The sequence below is a fragment of the Nicotiana attenuata genome, chromosome 5 (assembly GCF_001879085.1).
Source record: "Nicotiana attenuata strain UT chromosome 5, NIATTr2, whole genome shotgun sequence".
Lineage (NCBI taxonomy): Eukaryota > Viridiplantae > Streptophyta > Magnoliopsida > Solanales > Solanaceae > Nicotiana > Nicotiana attenuata.
In genome coordinates, this window is record NC_031993.1 from 50540213 (window position 1) to 50560613 (window position 20401).

General features: G+C 40.0%; 1 protein-coding gene and 1 long non-coding RNA gene across 4 annotated transcripts; one reads left to right on the top strand and one right to left on the bottom strand.

Moving 5' to 3' along the window:
- Positions 8949 to 17787, top strand: LOC109225835 (SKP1-like protein 21). Of its 3 annotated transcripts, XR_002067994.1 has the most exons (11): positions 8949 to 9265; positions 11772 to 12013; positions 12351 to 12572; positions 12723 to 12914; positions 12997 to 13107; positions 13229 to 13310; positions 13796 to 13899; positions 14060 to 14199; positions 15890 to 15968; positions 16047 to 16174; positions 17192 to 17787. XR_002067994.1 is itself a non-coding variant. In XM_019390616.1 (10 exons), the coding sequence occupies exons 2-10, from the start codon at positions 11978 to 11980 to the stop codon at positions 17206 to 17208; spliced, it is 1035 nt and encodes a 344-aa protein (XP_019246161.1). In that variant the 5' UTR covers positions 8952 to 9265; positions 11772 to 11977; the 3' UTR covers positions 17209 to 17787. The 3 variants fall into 3 exon arrangements, 2 of the variants coding, with proteins under 2 accessions (XP_019246161.1, XP_019246162.1); XM_019390616.1 differs by lacking the exon at positions 15890 to 15968 and having other exon boundaries at positions 8952 to 9265; positions 17189 to 17787; XM_019390617.1 differs by lacking the exon at positions 15890 to 15968 and having other exon boundaries at positions 8954 to 9265.
- LOC109225836 lies at positions 14051 to 20326 on the bottom strand. Its single transcript, XR_002067995.1, has 3 exons — positions 20130 to 20326; positions 18492 to 18616; positions 14051 to 14135 (listed from the first exon to the last, which is right to left on the bottom strand). It is a non-coding gene; the product is annotated as an uncharacterized LOC109225836 (long non-coding RNA).

The following is a 20401-nucleotide window of genomic DNA, read 5'->3' on the forward strand; positions in this document are numbered from 1 at the left end:
TACGGGTCGCCTTGCATACTGCAACTCACCTAGTCCCTGAATCGTCCGTGCTGCTGCGCCGATAGGCCGCTAATGTATCATGTACCTGTGAAACAAAAGTGCACAGAAGTGTAGTATGAGTACATAATCAACGTGTACTCAGTAAATATCCCGCCTAATCCAGGAGGGGTAGAGACGAGATGGTCAACTCTGACACTTTCTAATGATCCAATAATGGTTCCTCTTTAATATATATATATATATACTAACCAGTGTGTTTATTCTATCAACATGATTTTAGTCCAACTAGAAGGAAACAAATAATCAATTAATTCTTTTATAAGAAGTCTCCCAGAATTTCCTTTTTAAATATATTCCGAATATTTTTAAGCCATGAAAGGCAACAACAATTTAATTAAGTTCCAGGCAGCAGTACAAGCATGCGCAAATCATACCGAGGCGTCGGCCCGCTCCAACAGAAATAAATGTGCACTTGCGGAGGGTCGACGGCGCGCCTATAGATGCATCTATTAATCTGCCGAGGCGTTCGGCCCGTTCCAAAATAAACACACACAGAAACAGTCAGTCATGAAGTCCACATAGAGCAATTGTCCAAGGAAGGCCAATTCTCTTTAATAGTTTGAGAAAACGAAGCTTAAGTCTTTTAGAAAATCCAATTACTAAATTAATGTGATTTAAGCAATTNCTAACAAAGTTAGACATGTTTGCTTGCAGAAAATGGTAAAACTAAGAGGTCGAGGTGCAAAACAACCCGGACGAGGTGAATCCTCCCGGAGAGGAAAAGAGAAACAAACAAAACTCACTCCCTGACCAAAACTGAAAACAAGAAAGCAAGTAGTGAGTGATGACGACCAATCGGGGAGTGAGTACCTACCTTCTCAGGATATCTCAGCTGACTCAGGGCAAGCCCCCTCAGTCCCAGCTCCACCTACAGCCCAAGCTCCACAAAATGTACAGTCTGAGTCGTCTGATGGCTCAGCAGCAGGCAGCAGCGAATACTCCACCTCCCCCACAGCTTCAGTATCTGGGGAGAGTGCAGCAGGGGGGACTAACAGTGATGATGAGGTTCCGGACAGTGGGGTGCCCCAGATTGGTGGTATCGAACGAACAAGAAAAGCTGAGATTTGGGAAGACCGCTTTGTTAGCCAAGTGGCCTTCCATAAATTCAAAGAATTGTGGCCAAAAAGAAAACTGATTGCAGAGAGGAGCATAATCACCCGAGACCTATTGCCCATACTCCCCAATGTACACAAGCAATTTCATACCAGAGTAGGGTGGGAGCATTTTTGTGATAACTTGATAAATGCCAACGAGCACATGGTCAAGTAGTTTTATTGCAATGTCACCCGCACCAAAAAGGGCTCAATTGCGACCAAAGTGCGAGACAAAAATATAGTGTTTTCTGGGAAGGCGTTCAATGAATATTTGGGTTTTGACGATGAAGACGAAACCCAATACAATGAGAAGTTGGAAATAAAGGAGGAGGTTCGCCCATGGTTGGCTGAGTATTTGGCTCATCCGGGTACTGTTCCGGATTGGATACAGGCGGGGGTGAAGATTTTATGGAAGAATTTGAACTTCGAAGCTAGAGGGTGGCTTACATTTGTGTGCAACAGGCTTGACCCCACTTCCCATGACCAGACTATCCCACTTCCCCGTGCTATGCCGATTGCCTCTATCATGGCGGGCTTCCCTATCAATATGGGGAATGTGATGTACAGGACGATCACTTCAATGGGGGTTGACAGCATTGGGAACTATCCATATCCCAACACTCTCACCATGTATTTCCGGGATGCGAAGGTAAAGAAGAAGCCCTATGATGTGACAGTTCGCCCAGTGTCCCCGTTCTCATGGTTCAGCATTCAGGGGCCGGACAACCCAAAGGACAAGAAACACAAGGCACCCACCTCTGCCCCGATTGGCCAGTCTGAGGAGCCAGTTGCGGTAGAGTCTGCTGTTGATCCTTCTACTGAGCTTCCCTCCATTCCAGCTGTCACCATTACTGATGATGTGCCCCCCTCTTCTGCGGGTCCTAGTTCTTAAGCTGGCCCGACAGTCCCTTCTTCCCGGACCAACCCTTTCACAACCCATCAGTTGGCAAAGACTTTGGCCAGTTTAAACAACTGGATGTTAGCTGCGACATCCAAGTTGTCCGCATTGGCTACTTCAATTAAGGCCCAGTCAGCACCAGCCACTGTTCAGATTCCTCAGTCTATTGAGGATACATTGAAGATGCTCCTGGCCAACCAGGAGAAGATTATGGAGACTCAGGCTGCCTTGACTAAAGCGGTAGATTCACATGGCAAAGCTCTGAAGGAGCTTTCCAAGGAGCACAAAAAGATGAGAAAGTCAAGGGCGTCTAAGGAGTCGGTGAAGGTGCTTAGAGCGGACGTGGACAAGCTATTGGCAGATCAGATGCCTTTAGACTTGTTATTTGAGGATTCAGCTCCTCCAGCAACAGCACCAGAGCCACAGCAGGAGCAGGCACCTAGTCCTCCAAGGAAGAAGAGGAAGCTTCCCAGTACAGAGGGTGTAGTGATTGAGCTTGCAGAGACTCAGGAGATCCCCTCCAGTGATGCACCCGATATTCAGCCGGTCCAGGAGCAGGCCACTGTCCCAGCAGTAGAGCAGCAGGCCGGGAACCAGTCTGAGGTTCCCGCCCATACAGAGGATCAGCGGACCACTGAGGATCCCATGCAGACGGACCAGGCCTAGGGAGCTCTTCTATATCCTTTCATTGATTTTTTGTGCTTATTTGTGTAGTTGGCATTGGGGACAATGCCAGCTCTTATTCGTCGGGGCGCTCCCTATATTTTTTTTGGATTATCTGGATGACTGTACATATTAGATTCTCATTTTATGTTCTGTTGATTTGATTTTCTAGTTGGTCTATATATAACTTTACATTTTAGCTACTTTTCTCGTACTTTTTATTCTCTTTTGGTCTGTATATAAAGTTACATTCGGTATATTTGCATCCCTTATTGTATATTCTACTCCCCGATTGTACATATTCATTCTGTTTTTCTATTTTCGCAAAATTTTTTCGTTTTCTTGGCTTCATATTCGTATCGTTAGCCTTTTTGTTTGTTTTTGGCGTTTTCAATAAGCCCTTGGTTTTCTTAATGCCACGGTTCTTTCCAAGGGTGGAGTATAGTGCGAACCGGGTGGCTCTTCCCAATGATAGATGGCGTGACAACCTTCTAAAGGGTTTGAGTCCGTTTTTTATTTTTCTTTTGTTTTTGATATTTCGTAGTTAAGGCTACCTCAGGCAAAGCTTCACTTGGGCCTAACACATTTGCCTTCGATCCCATGATCAAAGACATAATGTTGTGTTTAGGATGGTGAAAGTCATGGCCTTGAGACTCTTGTGTTGACCAAACAATCATCATGTGGTCTTTTTGGACCATTGTGCGCTTGAATCATAACTGAGGTCGTTGTGGGCCCTCGACTCAATGTCTTTAGCAATCCCCTAGCATGTGTGGTGAGGAATCGAATTGTGAGTCCAAGTCCCGAGCCAATGGTCTAGAACTTGCCCTGAATGTTTGTTGAGGCAAAATCCTAGGTGAAATTTGACTTGAGAAGTGATTATATGCTCTCCTTGATCCCAATGTTAAGTTGAACAATTCAATGGCCTACCAATGAAATGATCCCTAGTTAACCCTTTCGAGCCTTGAACCTTTTTCTTTCAAGAACCAATGTTACAAGCCTATACCCGTTCTAAAAGATACCCTCTCTTGGCACCCAAAATCTTCCCTTGAGTAATGGCAAATATCTAAGTTTGGGGTAGGAGAGACAAGAAAGGAAACAAAGTGGTAAAAGGTACAAAAGCAAAAGAAAAAGGAAAGCAATGAAAAAGAAAGAAAAGAAAAGACAAAAAGAAAGACCAATGTGAAAAAGAATAAAAAGGGGATTCAAGGGAAACAAAAGTGAAAAAGGCGTGGAAAAAGTAGAAAAAGGAGAAATGATTTGAATTGCATAAGAAAGAGTGACAATGTGTCCCTCTAACCCCTTGAAAAGAAGTGAAATACTCAAATGAGTCAAGAAAGTGTGCCAAAATGAATCAAAAGAAGTGCTTAAGGGAAGATTGAACCCATTTGAACAAAAACATGTCCTACCCTTACCCAAAAGCCTTCACAATGACTCCGCAAAAGCCCTATATGATCTCGAGTTGAAGGGAGCCTACATTAGTGGATACTTACATAAGGGGCAAGCATATGGTACCTAGAGCCGGACTTGTGGCCTTCTTGAGAGAGATGAGTGAAAGTCCATCAACCTCGGTTTGTGTGTCAATACTCTAAAAGGTGAGGTTCGCTTAGGGAGAGTTGAGGATGTGTGAGTTTGGGTTCCACAATGACCAAGGTATTTGAGAAAAGTTCTTTGATGAAATGTGTCAACTCTTGATGCACTTGTATCACACTTGAACCATAGTTTTCAAAGTTTAAAATGTGTTAATGTTGCATTCGTATTGAGGGAAATTGTTAGTCCCAATTGATGCTTGTTGAGGTTACATTAGGATAGCTGGAATTACTTGGATGTTGCTTTAAGGGGTGGGTCTTATTTTGTTTGCTTGAGGACAAGCAAAGGTTTAAGTTTGGGGTAGTTGATAAGTAGGATTTTAACGTGTTTTATGCCCCTACTTGCCTATGCTTTGAGTATAATTTGATACAAAATAATCCCAAAATGCTCACAGGTTGTGCTTGATTGCAGGTTTGAGNACCGACTTCCATTGCCTGTCGCTAAAATCCCAGATCCTTCCAAACTATCCTTAGGTGCGTAGTCATCCTACTACTAGGCCCTATACAGCCCCGCCATTCTCCCACTTTGGGCAATCTCACTCCTTTAACCAACTATTCGGCCTGCGCTCCCTAAGCCTGACCTTTTAGAAGTTTTAAAACTCTGCCTGACACTTCTCATATGTCCTCCTCATCTTTTGTTGCTCAGTCGTTGTCTTAATAAAATTAATCTTCATAGCACCTGAATTCACAAATCGCTACTGACTAAAACCCCATCTGAAGGTCATCTTTATCGAACCGTCAACATTTGAAACACTGATTAAATCCTAAACCACCGCATCCCGCGATATATGACGGTTGCATCTTCAATAGTATTCACAATATCCCGCCATACGGTGAATTGTAGCAAATAATAACATCAACAAACTTAATATGTCCAATTAGGACAACAGCACCCCAATAAAGAAGAGAACTCCTTCACGCTTGCCATTACCACGTTTCATTACTTCCACTAAATCACGTCTGACCATCCTTAGCTCGATTGGCTTTCCCCTTACCGGGAATAAAATACTGACTCCCTTGATTACACACTGAGTAAACCTCCCTTCAAGCCATTCACTGCCCCGACACGTGGGCTATACCCTACCATCATATTACTACTGCAGAATAGTCATTCATAAGCAATGCGACAACTTGTGCCTCGCCTCAAACCCTCGAAAATACCGCTATTGGGCTGAAACAATAAAATATTCTTCTATAAGGCGACGACAATAATCTGATCAGCTATACCGGGAGAAACATCCCGTATCACATCTGCAGTGCCATTGCAATCCTTCCATTTTCGATTTATAACAAGCGCTCGCGTAAGATTGAGTGGAAAGGAATCAAGGCATAAGCCTCAAAGGAATTGAACCGCACGATAAGGAAATCAAGAAGGGAAGTACTCCTAACAGTCCTGCAGCCTCCCGAGGATAAGTACAGACGTCTCCGTACTGATCCGCGAGACTCTACTAGACTTGCTCAAGACTCGTGAGACCGACGGGAACCTAGAGCTCTGATACCATGTTGTCACGACCCAGATCCACTACGGGTCGTGATGGTGCCGGACACCGCTGTCAGGCAAGCCAACTAAATCACCAATTAAATTCTCTTTTTATAACTTTGAAAACCTAGGAGTTTTACTTCCATTTTTCATATATAAAACAATCTCTGTTTCAATTCAAATGAAGAAATTAACTATTAATACACATCTTCAAAGAAAACCATCCCAGAACCCGGTGTCACAAGTACATGAGCAACTACTGATAAGGAAAATGAAATACAAATGTCTGTCCGAAATATAGTGGACAGAGATTCAATAAATAAAGTACTGGAAGGGGACTACTCTAGCTGCGGGTCGTCTCGAACAATGCGGCTCACCAAGTCCCCGAATCATCCGTGCTGCTACCTCAAGTAACATATACCTGTGCAATAAAAATGCACAGAAGTGTAGTATGAGTACGTAATCAACGTGTACTCAGTGAGTATCCCGCCTAACCTGGAAGAGGTAGAGACGAGATGGTCAACCTGGACACTCACTAGCGGTCCAATAATAATATATTAAATGTATGGGGAAATCATGGATTCATATAACATATTCTAATTCACAAAGCTGTAAAACAGGTAAACACCTTTTAACAGTTAGCAAAGGATTTTCAAGATTTTAATTTTCTTCATTTAATGAGTTCATCTCAAGCCATGAAAGGCAATGTCATCATTTAAGATTCCTCATGCATCAATATATAAAAGATATCATGCGAAAATCATACCGAGGCGACGGCCCGATCCAACAGAAAGTAAATGTGCACTTGCCGAGGGTCAACGGCGCGCCTATAGATGCATCTATTAATCTGCCGAGGCGTTCGGCCCGTTCCAAAATAAACACACACAGATAGACACTCAGTCAATAAGTCAACATGGAGCAATTATCCAAGAAAGGCCAACTTTCTTTAAATACTCCGAGGAAGCGAAGCTTAAGTCTTTTTAGAAATCCATTTATAAATTTAATGTGATTTAAGCAATCCAAACCCTCAAAGGGTTCACAATTAATCCAAATATAACATGCTCAATCAACCAAGTAAGAACTTATCAGGGAGTGTTTATCGATATATATATAAATTCCTCTTTTAACAAAATTTTACAAGTAAGGTTAAATCTCTTTGGAAATTCATTTACAAATTCCATGTGACACAAGCAATTTGAGCTATCCAAGAATTTACAATTAATTCAAGTATTCATGCTTTTGGGTCCTAGCTACCCGGACAATAGCAAATAGTAGCAACGCACGGACTCTCGTCACCTCGTGCGTACGTAGCCCCCGCAAATAGGAGCACATAACCAATTTAACTCACCTATGGGGTAAATTCCCCCTCACAAGATTAGAAAGGAGACTCACCTCAGACTCATAACCGGCATTCTACATTCTTCCGAAGGCTTGAACCAACGCACATTGCTCCAAAACTAGCCAATTAACGACAAACTAATGAGAATACTCTCAATTACTTGTTAGAAATTCAAATTATACAGATTCCCAACTCCGCTTAGTGAAATGACAAAAATACCCTCGGGCCTACGTGCCCGGATTCCGAAATTTCTCGAAGAAAAAGGTTACCCATGACCTTAGGAACTCAAATATGTGATTTTCTCCTAATTCCATACTCAAAATCGTGGTCAAATTCGAAGAAATGTAAATTCCTAGGTTTTCCACCAAAACCCCAAATTCCCATAATTTCCTTGCCTAAATCCATGTATAAACCTTGTATTTAACTCAAAGCTAGCATAAATTACTTACCTCATGACAAGTGACGAAAATGGCATCTCCAAGCTGCTCCCCATCGACTCCAATGGAAGGAAAATGGGGTTGAAATGAACTCAACCCCGAACTTAAAACATCTCACTGCCCCAGCTGCTTCCGCTTCTGCGGAAAAGTTCCGCTTCTGCGACTTCTCACCGCTTCTGCGGCTTTGGGCAAAAGGAAGCTAACCGCTTCTGCGGTCTGGGGGCCGCTTAAGCGGAACCGCTTCTGCGGTTTCCTTGGACCTGGCCCCCTTCCGCTTCTGCGAGCTTTTGACCGCATCTGCGGTCCCGCTTCTGCGGTCCAAGAACCGCATATGCGGTTATGACAGAAGCAGCAAATCTCAAGCCTTCCCAAATTCTATTTTTGATCCGTTAACCACCCGGAATCCACCCGAGGCCCCCGCGACCCCGACCAATCATACCACCCAATCCCAAAACACATTACGGACTTGCTCGAGGCCTCAAATCACATCAAACAACGCTAAAATCATGAATCAACCGCCAATCCAAGCTTTATGAACTTTAGAACTTCCAACTTCTACTTTCGATGCTTAAACCTGTCAAATCACGTCCGGTTGACCTCAAATTTTGCACGCAAGTCATATTTGACACTACGGACCTACTGCAACTTCCGAAATCGGATTCCGACCCCGATATCAAAAAGTCAACCTCCGGTCAAACTTCTCAAAAGCCTTCAAATTTCTATCTTTAGCCAAATGGCTCCAAAATGACCTACGGACCTTCGAATTCACTTCCGATCGCGCTCCCAACTCCAGAATCACCATACGGAGCTATTCACAGTCTCGGAATCCCAAACGGACATCGATAACACTGAAATGCGCTTCAAGCCAAACTTATGAAATTTCTTCTAAAATACTAACTTCCACAATAGGCGCCAAAACACTTCCGGGTTATCCAAAACCCGAACCGGGCATACGCCCAAGTCTGAAATCATCATACGAACCTGCTGGAACCTTCGGATCCTGATTCCGAGGTCGTTTACTCAAAATCCAATCCTAGTTCATTCTTTCAACTTTAAGTTTCTGAAATGAGAATTCTCTTTCTAAATTAACTTTGAACTTCCTGAAACTTAATTCCGACCACGCGTACAAGTCAAAATACTAAAAATGAAGCTGTTCATGGCCTCTAACGGCTGAACGGAGCGCTAGGACTCAAAACGACATTGAAACCTTTAGACTCCGGGGCCTGCCTCCGTACCTCCAGTCTTTCATTAACGCCACCTCGCGTCTCATCAATCAGAACTATATTATGAGCGAACAACATACACCATGACAGCTCTCCTTGGATATGGTGTATCAGTGCGTCCATGACCTCTACACTATAAAATAATTGAATTGCTGACTCGAAACATTAGGTAATACAATTACCCAGCCACCATAGCCAAAGAGCTCTAACCCCTATCCACGTGAGAATTGGGTAAGAACACAATTACCAGAAGGAAAAAAAAAAGCAGAAATAGAAATATAGAATTACACAATCCCTTAGTTTCCATTTCGGAAATAACGGAAGCCTGATAAACGCAAGAAAATTTTCCTTTCTTCCCCCTTTTCTTCTTGCTACCTGCAAAACCCTAGCTCTCCCTCCTTTTTTTTCATCATTTTTCTTATCTCTTGTTTTTATTTGCTCTGTATTTACCAGCTTCATTCTGTGACGCAATTATATTATGTCAGGTATGCGCATCTGTTAATTTACTAATTTCGTTTTATGGCTCAATTTCCCAAGTTATTAGCTGATAAGCACTTGTTATAAGCTCAAATCTTGGATTCTTATTGTTTTTTTTTTTTCCAATTGTAATTTGTTAATTAAATGACTACCCATTTCCCTTAATTGGTTACCTTTATGGTTAAAGATGGCTCATTCCTTGGGACTAATTTGAAGGTTACAACCCATTTCTATTTCGTGCTTTATTTTCTAGGGATACTTTATTATCATCTTAATATTTCCCGCTTATTCTGGAAAGAACCGGGTCCAATGGAGCTAAAGAGAGATTGATTAATGATGGTAGTATCCAGGCCAGCTTGAGTGCACCCGACTATTCCACAGGGTATCTGCTACCTCGCACAAGTATAGGTACTGCTAACTCTACCCACCAAGGCTTAGGCATATGGGAAGGATATTGAGGATTCATATAGCCGACCTCAACTAGTTTGCCATTGATGGGTTTTAGTAGTTGTTAGTGGTCTGTTACAGGGCAGATGTAAGGGGTGGTAATTGGGTTGGGAATTTATTGGTTGATTGGTCTTACCCGATAGGATTTAGAAATGACTGCTAGGTGGATGATGTTGCCAGCATTTGAATTCTCGAATACATGATTGAGGTTTTAGTATTGGCCTTTATGTAGTTTGTGTACGATTACGAGATATGTAGAATGTCAAAGGAAATTCTTGAATAGAATGTGAATCCTATTCATCCATTAGCTGCCGAAGGATATGATGGCAGGAGAATTCATCCACTTCAGATGCTCAATTATTAGTTATCTAATAGTCCTAGTTGGTTTAATTTTTCTTTTTTTTTTTTTGGAAAAGCAAAAAAAAGAAAGTCCCAGTTGGTTTAGTTGTTTACTCCCTTGAAACTTCAATTTTGTTCCTTTAGTTTGATCCTCTTTGCATTGGTATGAACAAGTATGTGTATCTTTTATTCTAGAAAATACAAATAAAAAGAAGAAAACCGGAAGTTACAAAACCCTTTTAAAGTCTCTTCCTGTCCCTTCTCTCTTTGATAACTATGCAATTGATCCCATTTGAAGTCTTTCAGAGGCTTCTGTATTTGGTCTAGCAGTTTCACTCGTTATAACTTGTTGCCTAAGACAACTTATTGCCGCTTGTCAAACATACATACATATATATTTCAATCTAGATTGTCTCTGCTTCTTAGGCACATGAGGAAGCGGCCTAACATCTTTTCAATTGAAATCCCAATCAAAGACAAGTTTTACCAAGGCCAGGATCGGAAAGAGAGGATTCACTTTCCGAAATTCCAAGTGACATGATTCCTCCTCTAGAAGCTAAAGTTGAATGATTGAAGTTTCCTTTAGGTTCAATCGAAGAGATCGAAGCGAAGTCATCAATTCAACCATTCGAATGGTCTCCCCTAAGATTGACCTCTTCTCCAAAGAAGCCGAACCTCGATACCACATTCATCAAAAAGATATGGCCATCTCTCTAGGTTGCACAACCCCTTTAGATCGTTCTATTCGTGCATGAAAAACGACATCACCGCTCCAAACATATACATATGTTTATATATACACACACGCGTGCGCGTACATTTGCATGCCCCCTGTTGGAATCGTCGAGGTATGCACAAGATGACACCATCGTTGTCAATCAATATAAAAAACAACAACAACTACTACTACTAGACATCAAAATAAAAAACAAAAAACATACTTGCATGCTTCCCACGACCCCTAGACACCCTAAAGAACATGCATTACAGAAAAAACAAATGTTTTTACCCTTCATCTGAAAATGGCCCTTGCTAGCTGCTGGAATACTTCTTTGTGAAGTCCCTTACTGTATAAAAGAACTTAACATATGATTAAGGTTTCTTCTGGGTTATGAGATATGGCATGGTCAAATTCATGGCATGAATATACTCAGAGATCACACTGATGTGAGAATGTGTGCGAGCTTTGCGTATTCAAGTGTCCCAAAATTCCTTTCGGTTATCTATGCTCCAATGGCACATAGGTGGATTGGGCAATGGGAAAACGTGCAAAGTATCTGGAATTTCCTTGTGGTTGTATTAGGAGGACAGAATGAGAAGCAATTGATAGTCGACGGCTTTGTTTTTAAACTCTGAGAGGAGGGGATGTGAAGAAACTGAAATGGGCTAACATATTATATGTGCATGTGGAACGTTTAAAGAAATTCCTGGTATAATTAGCTTCTAACGAGCTGAGTAAGTTTCCATATGAAAGAAGTCATCTATGTTCTAAATTTCATATCCCTAATTCTCTTCATTATTTGAATGTTTTGAAGATACACAAAAGAGTGATCAAAGTGATTTTCCATTATTTTTTGTCACTCTTGTTCAACTGCTGCTTTCCTTCTGAGTTCTTATTAATCTGTTGGGTGTGTGTGTACTTATGTCATGTATGTTCATGTTGGGAAAACTTCATTGATTGCTAAAGTATGTAATCTTGGTCAACTTGCTGTTCTCATCTTTGTACAGAGCTTCCAAACTGATGAAATCATCCTGTTGAAGATGCATTTTGTCTTGTTGGAATTTGGAGAGGGTTACTTTGTGAAGGGTTTGCGGTCTGTGTCTGACAACTTTCTTTTGAAGAGAAGAAAGCTTAGCCTATTTCCATTTCATCAGCACTTTTAAGGTTGCTTATTGCAAAGGCCCATAAATAATCTTGCCAGTTCGATCTCCTCATGTTAGAAGGCCGTATGGCGGTCGTCAAACCAGAGGTATGTAATCAGCCTATTTCCTTGAAGCTTTTTTTTCTTCTTTTTGTTAGGGTCTGACCGTTCTTGTTTGCTTGCATGAAATGCGTAGGTGGATCATCCATTTTCTCATTGAAAAACACTGCTATTTCTTTGAGTATTGAATGTACGTTGAACGACTGTGGAATGGCTAAAATCCTTTTTTTATGGGAATATAATATGTTTTAACCTTTTTTTAAAGTCCAAGGTGTGGGCAGTAGATCCTTATTGCATTTCTGTTGCTTTCTATATTACACTATTCAAAGCTGTCGCTATTTTGCATTATCCGCTTTTGTAATTACTTTGTGGTTCATTGGTTAAGATGAAGTCCTACATTTGGCTCCAAACTGCTGATGGATCGATCCAACAAGTAGAGGAAGAGGTTGCCATGTTTTGCCCAATGATATGCAGAGAAGTACTTCAAACTGGCACAGGATCCTCGAAAAATTGTGCAATATCACTTCCTCAACGAGTCAATACAGCTATTCTGGGCTTAATACTGGATTATTGTCGGTTTCATCAAGTTCCTGGCCGTTCTAATAAGGTCGGTTCTCTGTTTCCTTGTTGCAACAGTGCAGTGCCTCCCAGAAAGTGAAGGATTTTCGGTTTGCCTGTGTCATGTGCATGGTTTATGTGACATTTTTTAATTTTTTTAATTTTTAAAATTTGAGTGTAATGGATGTCTTTTATGTAGGAGCGCAAGACTTTTGATGAAAAGTTCATCCGGTTAGACACCAAGAAGTTATGTGAGCTGACATCTGCTGCTGACAGCCTTCAACTGAGGCCTCTGGTTGACCTTACAAGTCGTGCACTTGCTCGGATGATTGAAGGCAAAACTCCCGAGGAAATACGTGAAACTTTTCATTTACCTGATGATCTAACAGAGGTCCTTATTCTGACAGAAAATATTTGTAGCCCTCTCTCTCCATATTGTTGGTGTTTCTCACTTGGAAATGGTTTATCATTAGGAGGAGAAGTTGGAACCTTTGAGAAATATGACCGATGATCCACGCATACGCCTTCTCAATCGACTTTATGCAAGGAAAAGGAAAGAATTAAAAGAAAGAGAGAAATTAAAGGTACTTTAAGATCTGGCTCTTGTGCTTGTATCTTGGCCGTGGTTGATTGATGCTACTTGATGAATTTTTGTGTATGCACTCTGATTTTGCTTTATTTCCTTTCCTCTTTATGTATTTCCAGAATGTTGAGGTAGAAGAAGAGCAGCATGTGGATGACCGATCAGTTGATGATCTTCTTTCGTTCATAAATGGGGAAGATGAAGGTAAGATTAAGACTTAGTTAACACCCTATATTTTCACTGTAGGGTTGCTCTGCTTTCTGCATGTTGCATTACTAAAATAATTGAACTGTTTTGCATGCCTATTATCTGCATATTACCCAGAATTATGTTTTGGTGAAGTTGCATTCTTGCTGCCTGACCTGACCCCATTATATGTGTGTGTGTATAAAACATATACATATATATAACTCTTATCTTCAGATCATTATGTCTCAGGTTTTATATTGTGGTTTGTGATGCTTATTCTGGAAAGGTTAAGAAAATAATGTGGAATCTACCATGACTATCGATCAGTCTTATTAAGTTATATTTTTTGCGTATTATTTGCTGCTCTATAATCAGATCCATAATTTCTATGGTGACTCAACCTTCTGATGGTATAGTGTAACTTTTATAGCCTCTTTTGGGTTATTCTTTGAGTTTGATTATCATACTTACAATTTTGAGTTTGGTGGTCTATTTTGCAGATTCTAAGGGTGTAAGAACAACAAAGAGTAAAAAGAAAAATAGGAGGAGAAAAGAACAAGCTAAGAATTCCTCAACAAATAATGAAACTGGTAACCATAATCAGGTTAGCACCCTGTTGAGCTATGGGATTTTCTCTTCTTTGTTTTTTCGTTTTCATTTTGTCTTGTTTGGGGGGGGGGGGGGGGCACACAGAGTTGCTTCTAAGTGTCTTTGCTTTTTTCACTTTGACATTTGTTGGCTTGACTGGTGCTGTTGGTATGCAGGAATCTAGCTTTCCTGCATCTAGCTGCCTGAATGGTGGTGTTCCTTCTCCAAGTAAACCTTCTGATCTGCAAGACCCTGCATTTGATGAAGGCGATATTGACGATGAATTAGATCCTGTAATGAAGGAAGAAATTGACAGGTTTGATTATCTACTTAGGTTGTTGTCTTCCACTGATCAAGTTATATTATTGTCTCTGTAGTTGGATATGTGTAAAAGACTATATGAGGTGATTGTAGTTACTTACAACTTATTGAATGGATTGTGTTCTTCGTGAGAGGCACCCAAGGTTGTGGCCTGGTGGTCAACGAAGTGGGTGAAAACTTTGGATTCCAAGGTTCAAATCCCAACCGAGACAAAACATTAGGTTATTTCTTCCCATCTGCTAAGCCTAGGTGGGTAGAGTTACACGGTACTTGTGCTTGTGGGAGGTAGTATGTATCCGGTGAAATAACGAGGTGTGCCCAAGCTGGCACAGATACCACCGTCATAAAAAGTTCTTTCGGAGTGGTTGTATTGAGCTACTATTATTTCCTTGGTGAAAGGCTTTCTTTTTTGGGTAATTAGTTACCCTGTGTGTTGATACAATCTTTTTACTCCTGAAAAGCAGTTCTTTTCTTTTCCTCCTCCTGTTCTCCAGGATCGTGCTATTCAAGGGGAACCTCGTTGCATTGGCTTCTGCCGAGACTGCATGCAAGTGTGGTCCGACCCTTTCCCGGACCCCGCGCATAGGGGGAGCTTAGTGCACCGGGCTACCCTTTTTTTGTCCTTGATAACCGAGAAATCCCCGAGACCGGTGGTGCACGGTTCAAAGCTCGATGTATGATGGGCCCGCCCCTCTACTCTTCTCTGCTTAACTAACAGTCTTTTGCCTGCGGCATTTGTTTGCGGCAGGATTTGAAGCCGCGATGTGTGCCTAACCCACACATCATGCATTGCACTCTTGCCACTAGACTGAAGCCCTAGGAGCCTGCATGCAAGTGTTAAGAACCATACTTTAATCATTCATTAATTGTTAATGCATATCCATGCATATTTGAGAGTTTTAGCTTGCGATATAGCTTCCCTTGTCAAAATTCTGGATCGTAACTTTGAATCTAGTACCTCCAGAAGCAAAATCGATTTTTTGGCTAGTCTTCATTTGAAAAAAAAAAACCTGAGAAAAAGTGAAATAGACAGAAACTTCTTACCTATTTTTATTACTTAGTCTTTTTCCTCATCTGACATTCATTTCTTACCTAAGCTTCATACCCTTTTTCTTCTTTTCTAGACTTTGTGCAAAGTTGGATTTAGCATTTTAGTGTTGTATTTAGCTCTTATAAAGTTTAAACAGAGTAACCCTACAGCTATAATCAGCAGATAGCAATGGAAAAGACATTATAGTGCTAGCATGTTTCTAGCTGGAATCTGATTACAGATTGGAGTTAATGGATAAATTTGAATCAATATAGAATTGTCATTTTATCCTCGTTGGATCTTGTGTTGATAGAATCTCCAAATATTTAATGATGATTGCTACTTTTAATTTGTGCAAGAAGTAGAAGTTCCATATGAATTCTGTAACCGCAGAGGGTATTGTTTCTATTTCTGGGAGCTCATCTTACCTTACATTTTAACAAAAAAAAAAAAAGTTTCAAGTAAAATCATTTCTACCAATATATCTTATTTCATAGACTGAAATAAGGGATGACAAAAAAAAAAAATCTACTCTCTTATCAAGGAAAAAAAGAGAGAACAAATGTACATACAAATATAAGAAGAAAATGTTTTTCACGTCATCACAGATGCAGGGAAAATTGAACATAGTTTTATATATTGATTCATCACACAGGGACCATCCAGTTATTTCCCCCTCCCCCAGTGGCAATCAAACCCTTCATGCCAGCATGGGCTGCTGTGGCTTTTTTAGGGCAAGCACCTCTTAACTTGTCATACGATTAGATATGTCATGTACTGTAGATACTTGATTTTGAATTTCTCTATCACAGGGAGGTTGAGGATTTTGCTAGGAGACTGAACTCTGTTTGGCCAGAAAGAATGCAGGAGATTTTGTCTTTGGGTCAAGAGAGGAGGCCTGTACCACTATCTGTGAATGGGAATGGTTCCCTATATACAGGTAGGATTTCTTTTATATATATAAAACAGGATATAGTTACTGTGTTATTCTGAACTAAGAAAAGTGCGAGTTGAATCAATATCACACAGAATAATCTTTGTTTGCTGAAGTGAAGTGGAATGTACTTAACAAATCATAATAGAGTAGAGCATGTCATGGAGAACTTTATCTTTAAACAACAGAAACTAGCAGAGAGGAAGTTTCTGAGAAATTGTGTTAAACTATAGAAATTTCGTCATAAAAGAATATGAAAGTATGAAACTTGATTTACTTTTCCACTTCCACGATAATATGAGGCATTAGGATAGCAAATTGATAAGATGAAACTGGAACAAATACCCAGTAGTTTAAGAACTGGCTCCAGATTATGAGGTAAGATTTTGCTAAGTTTGCAGTTCTAATAGTAAACTAAATATTCCTTGTGTCAAACTGGCTTTTGTTAATGTTGACCAATTTCTGTTTTCACACAGCAAGGTATGCACTGGTTTGTCAGGGACTCATTAAACCATCTTCTAGGATTACATGTTCTAGTTCAAAAGGCTAAAGCATAGACTTCTTGCTGCAGATGGCTTCATCTAGCCATTGATTTTTTTATGGCTCCTTAAAATTTCTCCCTCTATGCATAGAGGGAAGTATTCTATTTGTCGCCTTGTCATGTCACACCTGGGAGCTTAGTTCTATTACTTGTTAATCTGCTTCAAGGGCAGAGGAAGCCTAGGGTGTATAGTTTTGTTGACTATGTTCTGGTTGTGACAACCAAAATTAATGGTTATCAGATCACATTTTATCTCGAATGCAATAAAATAGAAAACAACAGAAGAACGAAATAAATAAACATGATGTTACTTGGTAAAAGTAAGGTCCTCTCCTGAATAAAAGAACAAGAAATGTTTGGGTGGTTGGAGCAGCTAACTAAGTAGGGCTTGCCTCCAATTTCTTGTTGGAGGATCCTCTGAAAGAGCTGGCTTGTTCTGGAAGCTTTATTTGTCTCATGGGGTATCTGAATCTTTTTAGCAGGTTTGGATGGGAGATAATGGTTCAAATAGTGGATGATGAATCTTTTGGATTCAGTCGAGCTTAACATGCCAGCTTTCTGTGTCTACTGTTGCCACTAAAGACGGTAACAATTCAGTGTTTATTGCTTGTAAAATTCTTTCGACTAGTCGAGCTGCCAAAAGTGATTTCTAATCCTGGGGAAATGACCTGAATGGCTGAAGTTTAGGGGAATTTCGAGATACAAGGAAGTTCTGTTGTATGTGGTTTCATGGTAACCACCATTTCATTTGTCCTGCATTTCCAGATACAAGTTCCAATTTTGCAAAATTTTCCCAATCTTAGATTTGTTTTCCTATTCTTTAATAATTTAGTTCAAATTAAGCTGTGTTAGTTTTTCACTCATTTTTTGTTTTGGTCTTTCAATTTAATGTTTCTTGGGTCTTTTCCGCGTCATGAGGAATATAATATGAGCATTTTTGCCATGAAATGGCTTAAGTGCTTGTGGGTTCTATGCTTCAATTCCGTATCAAAATGTCGTGTAACTGTGTATGTAAATTTTGTACCTTTGTTATTTCTTATTGATATTAAATTTAGTGGATAAAGTTTCCTCTTCTTGAGATGGTGTTATCTTGTTTTTTGGGTTTTTTCTGCAACTGTAATAGTGGCTGATCTGACTTGCGCTTTTCCTGAGAATTTTAGAGTTAGAGCTTGTGCTAAAGCAAAGCTACCGGTTGTTCCACTTCTAACTCACAAGTCTGCTCTTTAGGCAAACAATTTTAACAGCTTTGATTTAACTAGTTGGAATTAATTAATTAATATCTATTTTAATTTGCTCGGTTTGGGCTTGTTTTGTATTTAGGACAAATTAAGGATTTCTCTAACTATGGATATTCTGAATCTCCTACGTTTTCACACAAACTTTTACTCTTGTCATGTACCGTACCTAATGTAAGCTTATCAAATGGAGTATCAATTACGATAAAATTTTAATTCTATCGTACTTCTGCTGTGCTATATTCTTTGCTAACAATATACATGGATTCTATGAAATCACTGACTTCGAAACAAATATTCTCCATGTTATTTTAGGATCTACATTGTTCATTTTCTAAACCAATATTCCAGAGTTATAATTACTGACTGATATTCGAAGTGAATTGTTTGCATATCAATCTTAACTATCCAACTCTGCAACATGGATATGTCAAGCCCTAGAAGCTTAATCTCTATATAACATTGCTGGTATCACAAACGTTCTATGGAATTTTATCTTTCTATCTAAATTGTAAATCAAAATCATGTTTATATTGCAGTAACTAACCTTTGTAACTCTACTGGCTTCATGAAAATATATAGTCATAATAATCTCCACGCTATTCCAAGCAGAACAATCTATAGTTACGCAATCTCCCCAACTCCCGAATCCAGTGCCACCAGCTGCTTCTCCTAGAGAGGAAACCAGCCAGCTTAACTATGGTTGAAGAAAAAACAAGGTGACAAACTGACGAGCCAATATATGAGAGCTGTTTGTATACCTGTGCGTGGGTGAAGCTAGGGGACAAAAGGGATTCAAAATTGAGTAGATGTTGAATTTTTTTTAGTTTCTTAATGTTTTACTACTTTATATTTTGAATCTACTTAGTGAAGCCAAGACCCGAGTAAGAACAGTAAAAGAACACTTCCCACTCTTAATGGGGTTGCATTAGGGATCAACTCTTAGCCCGTTTTTTATATGTCATGGTAATGGATGAATTGACACAACATATTCAAGGTGAGGTACCATGGTGTATGTTATTTGCAGATGACATAGTATTGATTGACGAGACACCCGGCGGAATTAATTCTAGACTGGTTTGGAGATAGACCCTAGTGTCTAAAGGTTTCAGGTTGAGCAGGACTAAACAGAGTACTTGTAGTGCAAGTTCAATGACATAACACATGAGACGGATGAGAAAGTAAGGATTGATACACAATTCATCCCCAAGAGAGGGAGCTTCAAGTGTCTTGCGTTAATAATCCAGGATGGATGAAATTGAGACTCGTATCTGGTGTCCTATGTGATAAGAATGTGCCGGCAAGACTTAAAGGTAAGTTCTAGAGCGGATATTATACCAACTATGTTGCATGGGGCAGAGTGTCAGTCAGTCAAGAACTCACACAGTTAGAAGATGAAAGTAGCAAAAATGAGGATACTTAGATAGATGTGTATGCATACTAGGAGAGATAAGATTAGGAACGAAAATATACGGTGCAAGGTGGGAGTGGTCTCCATAATGGACAAGATGAGGGAAACAAGTCTGCGATGATTCAGACATGTGAAGAGGAGGAACACAAATGCCCAATGAGGAGGTGCGAAAGGTTGACATCGATACGTCTAAGGAGAGGTAGAGGTAGTACGAAAAAGAACTGGAGTGGGGAGAGATGATTAGAAAGGACATGACACATCTTCAGTTCACCAAGGACATGAGCCTAGATAGGAGAGCATAGAGGTCGAGGATTAGGGGAAAATGATTGTAAGTAGTCGAGCGATTTCTCTCTTTTCTGTGGGAAAACATGGTTCTAACCTTATATGCTCCCTCTTCTCCTTAACAGTATTTATTATCATTATTATTCTATTACTCTATTATCTTATTCTTCAATTTTATTACTACTGCTGTTTATTTTGCTTTGATTATCGTACAATCTTGCTGTCAATACTTTTCTTTTCTTTAATATTTTTACCATAGCTTCTTTAATTTATTCACATATTTTGAAAAAAAATTTTCTTGAGCCGAGAGTTTAAAGGAAATAACCTCTCTACCTCAAATAAGGTAAGGGTAAGGTATGTATATACTCAGACATTCCACCTACTTACACCGGATATATATGTTATTGTTGTTTAGTGAAAATTCTGGGTCCGTGATGCACAGTCAACACATGTACCATGGGAAACCAAATCATATTCAGAAAAGACACGTACCTGTGAAATGCATGATCCGAGGTTCAAAACAGCGATTATGAAACTGTCGAACTAAGACTGAAAAACTTTGGACATTATCTTTGAGTTTTAAGGAGAGTAGTATATGTTGAAGGGGTTGGGCAGAAACAAGAAACCTAGTAAATTGAAGCACCAAAACACCATATCGATCTGCAACATTTACAAAATTCACTTTCAGATAGTAATACGCTAGCTGGGATGTTTGCGATTTCCATAATCATCTCTTTCGGATCTGTCTTTTAGTCAAATCTACT

What these genes read in the sequence shown, in the direction of transcription:
- LOC109225835 (XM_019390616.1), top strand. Translation starts at nt 11,978, where the DNA reads ATGTTAGAAGGCCGTATGGCGGTCGTCAAACCAGAG. An exon ending in TACCTGATGATCTAACAGAG is followed by an intron (nt 12,915 to 12,996) that starts GTCCTTATTCTG and finishes GTTTATCATTAG; the next exon opens with GAGGAGAAGTTGGAACCTTT. An exon ending in AAGAAAGAGAGAAATTAAAG is followed by an intron (nt 13,108 to 13,228) that starts GTACTTTAAGAT and finishes ATGTATTTCCAG; the next exon opens with AATGTTGAGGTAGAAGAAGA.